Genomic DNA, 13,504 nt, shown 5'->3' on the forward strand with positions numbered 1-13,504 from the left:
ATAATTTCATAAATACCACCCAAATAATTTAATTTGATAATTTACCAACAATAAGGGCTTACTTATTAATTAGAGAGGATGTATCACTTCCATAATTTTTTACAAAACTTTTTATGAAAGAGCATCAAAAGTCATATAAGCAAGCCCCTTTTTAAAGGCATTTTCGTGACCTCACAACCCTAATATAACTTCTAGTAAAAATTGCGCTGGTTAAAGCTTATCAGCATAACATAATTGTCGCTGACTCTATTTGGCTTCTGTTATGTTACGAGCTTTTAATAAATGTTATTCTTACCCCAAGTCGTTTATAAATCAAGAAATAACAAAACTGCTCTTCATTGGAAAGCACAAGTAACGAGACAACATATTTTAAAAAAATAATGACAATTAATAAAAGTGATACATTCAGCCAAAAAAAAAAAAAAAAAAAAAAAGATTTGAACTACCTATGATGATTGAAAATTCCTTGAGAGATCAAAAAGATATTAGAGCACACTCTTGTGTTTGTGCAATTTTGATGGAGTAGATGTTTTTTGACACAAAAATAAAAATATTTTTTATGATAGAAATGCCACAGATTCGAATCGTAAAAATAATCTCTTTGCAAAGCATCTAAAGCTAGGTACGACAAAATGCCTTTCTGGCTCTTGGAAAGTAAGAAACTTTGTTAACTTGAGGTATTTCTTAGATATTTTATGACACACTTAAAAGAAGTTGTTAGATTAACCCACAATTTTCTACTGAAAAAAAGGACGTTCCTAGTCCAATCGTGGGTCCCACGCGATCACTGTGTGGCGAAAGGCCATCGCTGATTCGAATCCACAGTCACCGTTCATCAAAGAGATTCAGAATCTCACGTGCCAAAAGTTGCCAGGTGGCTCCGGAGGTCTTCTTTCTTCGAGATCTCTGGCCGTGGCGTGCTGCGAGTTAAAATCCGATTTAAATTCTTCAACTTATCTCTTAAAAAAAAATTAAAAACTAAAAATAAATCAAGTTGAAAGACCACGTATCACTCAAATAGGTAGGGCATTGGCAGCTCGCAGCGGTTGGGGGTGCCGAAGATTTGACTCGTCTGCTGCACCTTTCTCATTGTATATAACACTTTCGGCCAGCATCTCTCTCTCCAAACAACCAACCAATGGCGGCGGCTGTGTCATCACCGTGCTCCCCTTCACTAGCGGCCCAGAAACCGAGTTTTCGAGTGGATTTCCGGCATGGGTTTTCCACAAGCTTCGATCTTGGCCGCCAGAGGCCGCTCAAATGGAAGAGTTGCGGGCTGAAGAAGCTGGTTGTTTCTGCTAGCACCGGCAATGCTGTTTCTGTCAGTGATTCTGTGCCTTCATTGACTAGTTCTAAGTGAGTACTCTTCGTGATTAAATTTGTTTTTTCTCTAATTTACGTTTCAATTCTTTCTGGGTTTTCCTTGAATGCAATGAAGCTTTCATTTTTTGGTAGTTTTGTGCCCTTTTTGGTTGAAATTTGCTCGCTTTTTTCTTGGGTTGAGCTGAAAATTTGAGGGGTTTTTGCTATTTCAGCTGCTGGATTAAGTGCTTTTGTTTAGAATAGAACTGTTTTAACATTGTTATTTTTGTCTTTATTTATTAACATTTAGTGACCAACATGTATATTTTTTCCTCAGCGGGTATTGGCTTTGATAATTTAATTGTTCCAACCAATCTGTTTTTATTTTTTATTTTTATTTTTTAAAGCTTTGTTAAATCGACTTTGATAGTGACCAGAACCAAATTTTATATTCAATTTTTGAACTTCAGTTAAAAAGAATTAAAAAGAATGTACCAATGGAGTGAAAAACTGATTTGGGAGTTATACTTTTATGGCAAGTGTAGCAAAAGTAAAAAATACAGGCGATGGTTGTGTCAATGAGGAATGATTAGTTCTTCATTTCTATAGTTTTGGCAACGATGATTTGGAATCCCAGGTCGTGGACCTGGAAGTCTATTTTGATATTTTGTCATGAATGCGCTAGAAATTTTTAATCTGGAAAGACTTTAGGGTGATTTCAAGTTTTCAATTCTAATATGATTTCAGGGTCAAGCGCCATACGATTTCAGTGTTTGTTGGGGATGAGAGTGGAATCATAAACCGAATAGCAGGGGTTTTCGCCAGGAGAGGTTACAATATCGAGTCTCTTGCTGTTGGTTTGAACAAGGACAAGGCTCTTTTTACCATAGTTGTGTCTGGAACTGAAAAGGTTTTGCGACAGGTCGTTGAACAGCTTAACAAGTTGGTGAATGTGATAAAGGTTAGTGGACATCTTTAGTATTTTGTTTTAAAACCTTTTGGTAGTTTCTGCATTATCTTCACTTATACTTCTGCTGTATCAGGTCGAAGACATCTCAAGGGAGCCACAAGTAGAACGTGAATTGATGCTTATCAAACTTAATGCGGATCCAAGTACACGTGCAGAGGTAAATTTTGGACCATCCAACCAATATTTGCATAGACCTATTCCTGTTGATACGTTTAAATGATCCACCCTAAGAATAATCATCAGTAATATGAGGTTTTAATTCATCGTGTATGATTCTCTATAGATAATACCAAAATATGTAATTGTTCCACAGAACTTGTTGATTTGTTATACATCCTTGGTTGATCTCTATTATATATACATATCTGATTTTGGGCCCATCAATCACGTGTGTATTAGACTATTAGGCTGTTGTGCTCTGCAATGGTTATGTATTGCAGGCTTCACTGGTGTGGTTACCTTATATTTGTTGCAGGTGATAATTCTTGGAATTAAACCATTAAACTGAAGTTAACTTCTAGTTTGATGGTTATCAGCACTGTTTGAGATGCTCTTTTATCATTTTAGTCATCATTTTACCTGATAATGTTCCCTTGTGTGCATTTTCAGATAATGTGGTTAGTGGACATTTTCAGAGCAAAAATTGTTGATATCTCGGAACAGTCGCTGACAGTTGAGGTGAATTTCGGTCCTTACGCCTCAACTAGTTGTTGCAGTTTGTTGATATGTTCATTTTAGCACATATACTTAATTGTCTATCCCAGTTTATAACTTAGGTGTCACTTTAGCACATATACTTAATTCTCTGTCCCGGTTTATAACTTAGGCACCCAGGCACCTACAACCTTACAGATGGCGAACTTGTTGAAAATTTTATCTGGAGGATACATTCTGATTAATGAGGCAAAAACCAGTTACAGTTTGTTATAATCCACTAGTTCTTGTTGATTGTGGTGTAAAATTATAAAGCAATTATGTCGTTTATTTGTTTTCTTATTTTCTCTGATAAAAACAATGCAACAGTTATCTAGAAAAGGAGTATAGTAAGTCATAATGACAATGCGTTATAATATTTTAGAATAATTTCTCACTGTTAGATTAGTTAAACTGGTGAAGCTATGAATTTTGTTTATAATGTGATTTAATCCTACTTCATGAGCAGTTGGTGTCATTTTGTTGTTTGGTTTGCTCAACCTACATATGTAGCTCTAGGAAATTTTATAAATTGTTTTAGCCAATATCCTTTTGCTATACAAAGTATGTGCAAACTTGCAATTTTTGTATGGCCTCTAATAGTGATACTGGTACCAAGTCCATCTATGCTTACAAAATCAGTTCATCTCAGGTTACTGGAGACCCTGGGAAGGTGGTTGCTGTTCAAAGAAACTTAAGCAAGTTTGGAATCAAAGAACTTGCAAGAACTGGAAAGGCAAGTTGTATATTTGCATTCTGATGTTTATGCGTATACAAAGATGTCCATTTATGCATGTGTTAATGGGTGCAACCCTCTAAAACAACGCCATGCAGTGACTCTTATGTGTACGATATCCAATAATTAAACGGTTCTTGAGTGGCCAAAGAACTTGAACTGTCAAGTTGTTCACGACTAACAATATGGAATGGTATTCCTGCAATGCTTGATTTCTCTTGTACATCTTCTCCCAAAATGCATTTTGAACTTGCAATCAAGTTCTCTACGTGTTATATGTAAATGCAAGAGGAAGCATTTTTGTCCTTCTCTTTTCAGTTTTCACGTATGTATTTCCATTTATTTTAAACGATGCATGTTAGGGTGGTCAGGTAACTATGCTACTGTCTAGATGTTGACACTTTTTTTTCTCTCTTCAATCTTTAGTGCATTACGCAAGTATCATCTAATTGAGGTGTTCAATTTGACTCTTCCAACAGATTGCTTTGAGACGAGAAAAGATGGGTGCGACAGCTCCTTTCTGGAGATTTTCTGCAGCTTCTTATCCCGATCTTGAAAAGTCCATGTCTGATGATGACATTGCAGTGAAAGCAAATGGTACACTCAATAGTGATGCTGGTACCGCCTCAAGGGTATATATGTTGTTCTTTTTCTATCGAGCTGATTTCATATGCGTGGTTAATATCTCTGCAGGCATAGTATTTAATTCTGATATATATGGAATCATTTTTAGTAAGGCTGAAAGAGGTTCTCCTATCATATATTGGGTGCCCCATTCACAATACATTCCAGATAATGTTTAGTTATTTATATGCCGCACAACAAAGTATGTTGTCCTCCATTAACTGTTATAATTTACAACGATAACATGTAGGTGCACAACTTTTACTCTTGCCTTGGCCATTTTGGATTGAACATAATTGAACCTCATTTCATTATTGCAGGGAGATGTTTATCCTGTGGAGCCCTATGATGATTTCCGTTCGAATAAAGTTCTTGATGCTCATTGGGGTGTTCTCTATGATGAAGATGTAAGTTTCTTTACAATATTCAAATCACGTTGTGTTTCACTTTAAGTCCAAATATTGCCTTGTATGAGACACACAAGGTGGAAAAAGTCGATGTATCTGCTTAGGAAGTAGGCTCTAGATACTTAATTCATGTTTGCTTTACGCTACAAATTGAAACCTAACCTGTGCATTCATTATATGCAGTCAAGTGGGGTTCGATCCCACACTTTGTCTATGATTGTGAATGACTCTCCTGGGGTTCTAAACATAGTTACAGGAGTCATATCTCGAAGAGGTTATAACATTCAGGTTTGTTGGTTCTGATCTGCGCTCACTTTTTATATTTGGTATTCTTGGGCCTTTGCTTATGTGATTATTGGATTTCATTTCAAACTCTTAGAGCCTAGCTGTGGGGCCCGCAGAAAAGGAGGGCCTTTCTCGCATTACAACAGTTGTTCCCGGTACAGAGGATTCAATTTCCAAGTTGGTTCAGCAACTTCACAAGTTAATAGATCTTCATGAGGTGAGGGTTGCTGAACTTACATGTTCACAAGTTTCTTTTGAGAATTTAGAATATTCATTTTGGGTGATGATTGAGTAATCTATTAAAGAAAACTGAAAATTGTTAGATTTTGGCTATTTGGAAGATTTACAAATTTTGTTCATAGTTATGGAGTTACAATATTCAATCATACAAATTATATAATCTATTGACAAAGCTCTTACACATTTGAAACTCTGCATGTTCGATTCTAATCACCTTTTGCAAGTTAAATGCCATTGTTTTGGTAGCAGTCTGATTGATGTGGAAGGTTGGGGTTGATGACTGAAGTAGTACTACGAGTCTACAGCCCAGGATCTATTTTTCCTTTGTTTTTCCCTCTCCATATGTAGATGAACCAAAATATGCTCCTCAGTTATCTCAGTCATTGATAATAGGCAGCCTTGATAATTTGATGCTTACCCAATTCAACATTGATGAGATAATGAGTTTTAATCTTGAGATGATGAAGTTTTTCCAAGGCTATTGTCAAAATAAGATTTGTTCGTGCCTTCATGGATGATAACGCTGGTTGTTTCTCCAGGTTCGGGATATTACTCACTTACCATTTGCTGAGCGAGAGTTGATGTTGATAAAGATTGCTGTGAACGCTACTGCTAGAAGGGATGTTCTTGATATTGCCAGCATTTTCCGTGCTAAAGCTGTTGATGTATCTGATCACACAGTTACCCTTGAGGTTGAAGCCTTGTCCTGCATTACTTTGATACCATCTACATATTGTGATTATTGTTATTATGAATTAGTGTAACGGAATCTGTTGAGAAGTTCTACCTTCGAACAGGATCAATTTCGCCGTAATTTTTGTATTTAATTTTACCAATGCTGTTATTGCTAGTCTTACTAATAAAATTTACTCTTGATTGTTTTCAGCTTACTGGTGATTTGAATAAAATGGTTGCACTGCAGAAGTTACTAGAGCCCTATGGGATTTGTGAGGTTCGTCTTCTCATTCTTTTGTTGGTCTTGTACTGATCAGTTAATTAGCATATAAATTTTCAGGTTTTCACATGAGCTTGGTCCTCATATCTTAACATTTCTTTCTTCCCCTCCTTGAAGGTTGCACGGACTGGGAGGGTGGCGTTGGAGCGGGAGTCTGGTGTGGATTCCACGTATCTCCGCGGATACCCTCTTCCATTGTAATGCTGAGTTCCTCATCCGCTTCCTATCATGGCTGGCCAGGTTATGTGAGTTTTTTCCGGTCCATTTTGACGAGCTCACTTTGTGCCTATTAGCTATATGACAAGGAATAAAAATCCAGTTTGGCGGTCTCAGGAAAGAGTGAATCAACATGCATGGAAGTTCAGGTTTCTGAATGTTTTCTCCTTTCTTCTTTTACTTTACGAGGAGGGATCGACCAACGTCTAACTTGAAGGTCGTTGATAAAACCCTGGATGGAGGATCTGACTCCCGCGACCCTTGTATTTGGTAAGCCAAAGCATTGCGTTCGAGGGTGTTTGAACCTCATGTCCCCATGCTGGTTAAAGTTAAGAAGCTTGAGTGTACGAGTGTTTTAAGACACTGGAGGTTATTCAGTTTGTTTTGTATCAGTGTAACAAACACGTGTGTGAACATCTTAGACGCTCTTCTAATCAAATATAAGGATAGAACAAAACTCTTATTGTTCGTTTTCGCCTGTTTGAAACAAATGGCATGAGTATTCAGAAGCAAACACAACTGAAATCATTGGAACTCTGCATTGATGCAGAGAAGAAAGGAGAAACCGAGAAAAGAACCCGACTTGTCAAAATCCCAAATGAACGATATCAGATTCGACTTTGCTCTCCATGCCGGAGAAATATCGCTGAAACCAATCGACGGTAGCCTGAAAAGTGCAACCACAAAAGCTTGGAACACCTAACAGAAGCTAAAAACTTAGCTCGCTAATTCTTCGTCCAAAGCAAAGGGCAAATCCAGGTGAAGAGAAAAAACAGGACCAACTTCGCTGAAAAATAGTAAAAAATGAGGCAAAAAAGAAATGGCCCATACAGGTCTCGAACCTGTGACCTTCGCGTTATTAGCACGACGCTCTAACCAGCTGAGCTAATAGGCCGGTTGATGTTGTGTTCGATTTTCTTGAATTTAATTGAACGAAATTTCGGAAATGACGATAGAAATTTCCTAGTTCTATCATTTGAAAAATCATACAGTTACTACCCTTTTGATTAGAAATTCTCCTAAAGCTTGTCCACTGGATAAGATCTGAGCGATGGTTGTGGTTGTGGATTGTTGGGTTGTTGCTGCTAGTGCTTCGATTGGTTTGCATTCTACTCTCCAAAAGTATGTGATGCATGCAATCTTAGTTGAATTACACCTTCTTAAATTATTGGTTTCAGAGCAAGCCTCTCATCAACTCATCCCAAAAGCACTTCCATCTTCAAAAGTGCAGTACAATGACAAATCAAATAATCAAATCAAATCATATTTGTCCCTACCATGCATGTTGCAACGTGCAACAACAAAAAAGAAGAATTGGTACTTAAAACTCAAAAGCATGTGATTAGGAACTTAATTAGGAAGATAGCCACACTGTGTAACTTTTTTCCGAAGTGATCTTGTGAGAGCTTGCTTTCACGAAACAAACGTGGGCTCAATCTATCAAGAAATTTTTCGGTACGTCAGAAATACAACTTGATACATCAATTGTTATAATACGATTAGTTGGAATTTTTTTTTTTAATTTCTAAGCAATTGTATTATTACTTTTGATGTACCAGGTCGTGTTCCTATAACACTAAAAAAATTTCCAATCTATCAATTAAACCATTTCATTCACTTTTTCGTGAATTTCAAAATCGAAATGATGGTAGTAGGATGCTGAAATCTTATCATTGACAAAATGAGAAAGAAATGCACATTGACTAGCATATGATTGTGAAATATGAGCTTTTATATCGGCCAAATTCAAGGTTAAAAGTTAGGGTTACAAACAAGAACATGAACATTATGGAGAGAAAACATCTTCGTTGACGAAATTAGTTATCTTATTTCTCCAAATTTTCATTTATATTCTATGCTAATGTCTATCCAAGAAGTCACGTTATGTACAATATCATTTAGTTGCTCCCATTGCATGCATATAAAAGCCACCGCATATAGCATGCTATTTAGGTCACTACCAAAACTCTAAACGCTATATCATGCACTCCGTCGGTCGGAAACCCTTTTCTTTCTTCTTAACCAGTATATTAATATTTCTCTTAGTTTTGGCGCCCATGGCATCTGCAAGTCGAACCTACCCAACACCAAATGTACCGGATTATAAAAGCCAAGGCGCTTCGGAGACACCTGCAGCTGTGCCTCGGCTGGTGCTGTTAGATTTGCAGGAGAGGCTAGTGGCTGTTTTTCATCATGTTCTTTCTAAGCGTCCTGTCCTGCCTTCTGGTCCAAGTCATAGGAGTAACAAGGCTCCTAATTCCTCAAGGCATTTGTTATTAATTAGTCCATGATTTGGCTCAGTAGTTGTACTAGTTTGCAGTTTTTTGCCTGGAAAAATGAGGCCTTGAACTTTGGTGGGTTTCTCCAACCCAAATTGAATGTACCAGGAATATGTCTTGTTCATACTTGTAGTATAATTTTTTATTTGTAATTTAGATTTTGAACAATAGTCAGTTATAGGTTCTACAAGACCGACTTGTACTCAATTTCAATCTTGTTCAATCTCAGCCGCTAAATAGGCATGTATGAGTGGATTGAACTTAGACGGAGATGCATACCTTTGAGAAAGTAAATTGCATTCCTTTTGCCATTTTTGGTTACTTGGAAGGAATCGAATCTGACACTTTTTATAATCATCTCACCACTCAGACAAATCCCTAAAGCTAAAGTTAATTGGTGTTTGCTTAAGTAAGTTTTTGTACACAACGACATTAAAATAGAAGATTTTTACACTAAAAAAGTCGGTGCATAGATAAACGCTCTTAATAAGTGCAACAAGTCCCTTGCGACATTGTTCAATTAGGTTCACTTACAATCCACGTCTTGTACAACTCTAAACTAAAAAGTCAACCCACCAAAATATCCAGAGGTGGCGCTACCCAATGTAGGCCGCCACTGTTTAGTCAATGGCCGTCAGCGGATGACAAATATGGGAGCCATGCTTGCACCCACACTTTTCTTTGGTTTTTGTTTTTTCTTATATATTTCGATTATATTAATTTAACTTGAGCAGCACTTGTGCATTATTGATTTGGAAACATAATTAATCTGTATGCCAAAAATCACAAACCAAGTGGAGACATTTTGGTCCTATGATCAGGTCTAAATTAACGAATGAGTGCGCAGTTTTGTGGATTCCTTTAGTTGGTTTACAAGAGCCAAGAGCCAGTTCGATGTTCTTGAGTCTTGGTTTAGTCATTTTTTACGTTGTCTAATCAAACTGAAATTGAGCGAGGTTGTGTAACTCGAGTATTGAGATTATGCACCGAGGTTTTAAATTTGATTTTTCTTTCTTCAATATAGGTTTTGAACAAATATTTATTGATGCACTTGAAGTGAACTTAGGTTTGATTTTTTTCTTCTTTATTATCACTTGTATAAAAAATTAAAGAAAACAAAAAAACCAAAAAAAACCAAAAAAAAATAATTTAACGTTAACAGATAGTTTTTTTTTTAATTATTTCCTGTAGAAGTGACTATTCTTTCATAAACATGACAACAAATTGGGCTGCCAAATTTCAAACTTTGATTTTTCGAAGTTCATTTCTTTTGGATCATATTCCAAGAAAGCCAGAAGCAAGAGATGTGAATAGACTTATGAGTGAAACCTGCTTGATCTTTGAATTTAACAAGCCGTGACTTTGAAATTTAAAAGATATTCTTGGAGAAAATAAGAAAGTTGTAGACTCTAAGAATATTGTGCATGCTTATCTGATCCAAGCTCCATAGTCAATCCTGAGGACTAGGATAAGAATAATGCTATATAGACTAAGCGTTTGTTTGTATGTTTGTTTTTTTTTTTTTTTTTTTTTTTTTTTTTTTTTTGCAACGGATCATATCATAAAAGTGCTTTTACATAACTGAAGCGCTTTTGGAGAAATTGATTTTGAGTTCCAAAAACATTTTTTGAAAGAAGTCCTAAATATGTGTTTCTTGCAAGGAGCACTTCAAATGTTTTTTCATGGTCAATTTGGATTTTTACTAAGGATTAATTAAAAAAAAAATCACCATAAGCGCTTTCAATCATTTTAAAAGTACTTCTAAACGAACCATAACTTTTTAGACTAAATTTGTAAACTATGTGATGCACCACCAAAATAGTTTACAAAAATCACGTCATATAATTATGTGTCACCAATAGAAAATAAGCATGTTAATCAATACTTAAGTAATAATTGAATCACCAACAAATATGTTATTTGATTTGCAAATCTAGTTTAGTATTTAATTTCTCTAGCATTACCCCGTCATATAATTTACAAAATATGATTTAAACACATGATCTCTCTAGCATTACCCATAAGAATAATATATACCCATCATATAGTCTTTCTACTTATTTCTCATTCAATTAATGGATGCGTGTCTTTGCAAGTGGCACCCTTAGATCTAAATTATATCTTCCTTATGGACGTGATTTCAAAACACGTTTAGTTTATTTGAAAAACACTTCAAAAATTCCCAAATAAAACCATGCACATTATAAATTTTATTATGACAAAAATGCTATTTGTAAATTTCTACTTGGTCGAATGCGAATGGAGAAATTTTTTAGTATGTTCGGAACAAAGAATGATACATCGTCATCGTATAAGTGAAAAAAAATTTATTTTCAAGTGTCTCTCAATTTATATAATGATATTTAATGTAACAATCCGTATTTCAAGCACACTTAAAAAATCTCACCAATACAGGAGCCCTATGCCAAATGTCATTTTATTAAAGAGCGTCCAACAACTAGTCGGCTTGTGAGGGTCCTGCTTCAAAAGCAAGTCCCAAAAACGCGCTTTTGCATTTTCTGTCATTTCTCTTTCACCACCTTTAGAGCCAAATGGCATATACCATTTTATACACTATCTCTCTACCATTGTTACTATTTATTTACATTTTTTTTCCAACACTAAATGATAATAATTTATTTTAATTCAACTTCCAATGAAAGTCTTATATGTATCCCCACCCAATTAATAAAAGAAAAAATCTCCATTTTAGGAACTTTTTGTTTGTTTTGGTATGATCTATTTGTAGAACTTTGGCAAAGAGACCAAAGTGTTATGCTCAACACTTTTTGCTACTTAAATGAACAAGAATTACAGAAACAACTGACGTTACAACCTCCACCACCCACTTAGAAAAAAGAATTATAGCTTTTATGGAATCATCAAGAATTTGGAGAGATCTTAAATAGGAGATGCCAAATTTAACCAAATGCAAGTCAAGGTATGAGTTTGATCTTCTTTGCACCTGAAGTTCCGAGTTTGATATCTCATTACTCAAGAAGAAGTCAATAATCCTTGTTCCTCTCTTACCTTTTACTTGTACACCATTCTTCATCTATTTCCTACTATTTAATACTTAATTGGTGTCCTACTATTTAATCTTTCATATATACCATTCTTACTTTTTGATGGTAATTAATGAAAGATTAAACAGAGAGGGGTATATATAGAAGATTAAATAGTAGAATACAAATTAAATATTAAAAAATATGGAGGGATGTGGAACAAGTAGTCAAGGGTGTGTGAAAATCAGAACCGATTATAAAAATGAATCCAAACAAATTAAAGAAAATGAAATAAATAACATCTGCACTGTCTATACATTTTCTCTTCAACTCTTTCAATTTTATACCTAATCAAGCTTCAAAATTGTAGTGATTCTATAGAGATTTGAAAACTAATGAAAAAAATATACGAAACGAATAGTTATGAATGTATAACTGGTACAAATCAATGACCGACGCCGGGGCTGGGAACAGACTGCGCCAGGATCCGATCTTTTACGACGCTAAGATGGCGGGCAATGAGCTTTTCGTTGACGACGACGGCTTGACCCTTCTTGCTTGGGGTAGAAGCTGGCACCTTGCCCTTCGGAAGGGCACTTAGAAACAGAGAAGCCACTTTCTTTTGATTCTCGGCATCGTCCTTTACATCCAAAAGCTTTCTGCTTTCTAGAGTTGACACAGATGAGGCCATTGTCACTAAGAAAATCAGTGCCAAAGCGGTCAGACGAGGCATGGTAGTGAAGAATGTACACAGAGAGAGAGAGAGAGAGAGAGAGAGAAAGAGAGAGAGAGAGTTGAGAGATTTGGGATTGTGGGTTTTGTGTAGGTTGAAGAAATGCTGATGGGGGATTGGTTTCATTGGGTTAGGCCATGTATATATAGTGGTAGGGTTAGAGAGAGAGAGAGAGAGAGAGGAGCTTCCTGAACAAGTTAGCCGGAGTCTACAGGGACAGGGAGGTGGCCAAGTCAAGATCAAGTTTGAAGAGAGAATCAGGTTAGTCAGAGGAAAGTGGCAATAATGTCATTTCAAACTATGTGGGAGACCAGAGAGAGAGAGAGAGGAGGCCGCGTGGAGGAATTGGAGACCGGTTTGGTGGGTGTGACCTAAGCCGCCGGCCATTTTCTCTTCATTTTCTTGGTAATTTTCATTTTTCGGAAACATATGCACCGTCAAATACCAACACCTTCCCTCCAAGTTAATACACCCCGGCTTGGCTCAAGTATAATCAGCCGACACCCGCTAGCCAATTTGTCTTAAATAGAGTATCTTATTTGAGGGCTGATTTTCACACTCTCGTTTTCTCATTTTGCACTCTTTTATTTAGCGAGCTTTTAAATTGAATGAATCAAAGGAAATAAGTCCGGAATGAGAAAAACCTCGGCTAAAGTTTGCATAGAGATACAAAAAATATGTAATTCAAAAAGTAAACATAGAAATTAAAGTGCAACTGTGCGAGATTAATACTCTTTATTATTTAAATTACAGGTTTCTTCCTTTAAAAAAACAATTTTATTTGTGATTAATAGATGTAGATTAAGTTCATAAGTACTTATCTGATTTTTTTTATTACACTCGTGATGAATTCAATTCAATGTGAGTTGAGGCATTCAAGTTGCAAGGATTATTACTTCTTTCTTTTATATTGATCATATAATCTCTTCTGGTGCTAATAAATGGCCAATGGAAGTTGGAATACCATCTTTAAGGAAATTTCTTTCACTCCTAAATGCATTAACTAAACCCAATGTTAATTAAAGAGCTAAACCTTTTCAATAGAGCTTCCAAAACATC

At 35.9% G+C, this 13,504-nt stretch overlaps 2 protein-coding genes and 1 non-coding gene across 3 annotated transcripts; 1 reads left to right on the forward strand and 2 right to left on the reverse strand.

Annotated features, from left to right (window-relative positions):
- The first annotated feature begins 999 nt into the window (after window positions 1–999).
- Window positions 1,000–6,896, forward strand: LOC103943128 (acetolactate synthase small subunit 1, chloroplastic). Its single transcript, XM_048582278.1, has 13 exons — window positions 1,000–1,356; window positions 2,050–2,263; window positions 2,346–2,429; window positions 2,882–2,950; window positions 3,618–3,701; window positions 4,181–4,333; window positions 4,646–4,732; window positions 4,916–5,020; window positions 5,112–5,234; window positions 5,797–5,949; window positions 6,144–6,209; window positions 6,330–6,457; window positions 6,546–6,896. The coding sequence occupies exons 1-12, from the start codon at window positions 1,139–1,141 to the stop codon at window positions 6,411–6,413; spliced, it is 1,440 nt and encodes a 479-aa protein (XP_048438235.1). The 5' UTR covers window positions 1,000–1,138; the 3' UTR covers window positions 6,414–6,457; window positions 6,546–6,896.
- Window positions 6,897–7,249: 353 nt separating this feature from the next.
- On the reverse strand, window positions 7,250–7,323 carry TRNAI-AAU. Its single transcript has one exon. It is a non-coding gene; the product is annotated as a tRNA-Ile (tRNA).
- A 4,643-nt stretch (window positions 7,324–11,966) lies between these two features.
- On the reverse strand, window positions 11,967–12,586 carry LOC103943119 (precursor of CEP14). The gene has a single exon (XM_009353328.3). It carries the CDS (start codon window positions 12,569–12,571, stop codon window positions 12,158–12,160), a length of 414 nt encoding a protein of 137 aa, XP_009351603.2. The 5' UTR covers window positions 12,572–12,586; the 3' UTR covers window positions 11,967–12,157.
- Between the last annotated feature and the right edge of the window lie 918 nt (window positions 12,587–13,504).

This window comes from the organism of the source record quoted next, unplaced genomic scaffold (assembly GCF_019419815.1).
Source record: "Pyrus x bretschneideri cultivar Hongxiangsu unplaced genomic scaffold, Pyrus_bretschneideri_v1 Contig19, whole genome shotgun sequence".
In the NCBI taxonomy this organism is placed as follows: domain Eukaryota; kingdom Viridiplantae; phylum Streptophyta; class Magnoliopsida; order Rosales; family Rosaceae; genus Pyrus; species Pyrus x bretschneideri.

Bases quoted from the DNA above. Each gene is read 5' to 3' on its own strand.
- LOC103943128 (XM_048582278.1), top strand. From the start codon at position 1,139: ATGGCGGCGGCTGTGTCATCACCGTGCTCCCCTTCACTAGCGGCCCAG. The intron at 2,264-2,345 runs GTTAGTGGACAT...CTGCTGTATCAG, and splicing joins AGTTGGTGAATGTGATAAAG to GTCGAAGACATCTCAAGGGA. The intron at 2,430-2,881 runs GTAAATTTTGGA...GTGCATTTTCAG, and splicing joins ATCCAAGTACACGTGCAGAG to ATAATGTGGTTAGTGGACAT.
- LOC103943119 (XM_009353328.3), bottom strand. From the start codon at position 12,571: ATGAAACCAATCCCCCATCAGCATTTCTTCAACCTACACAAAACCCAC.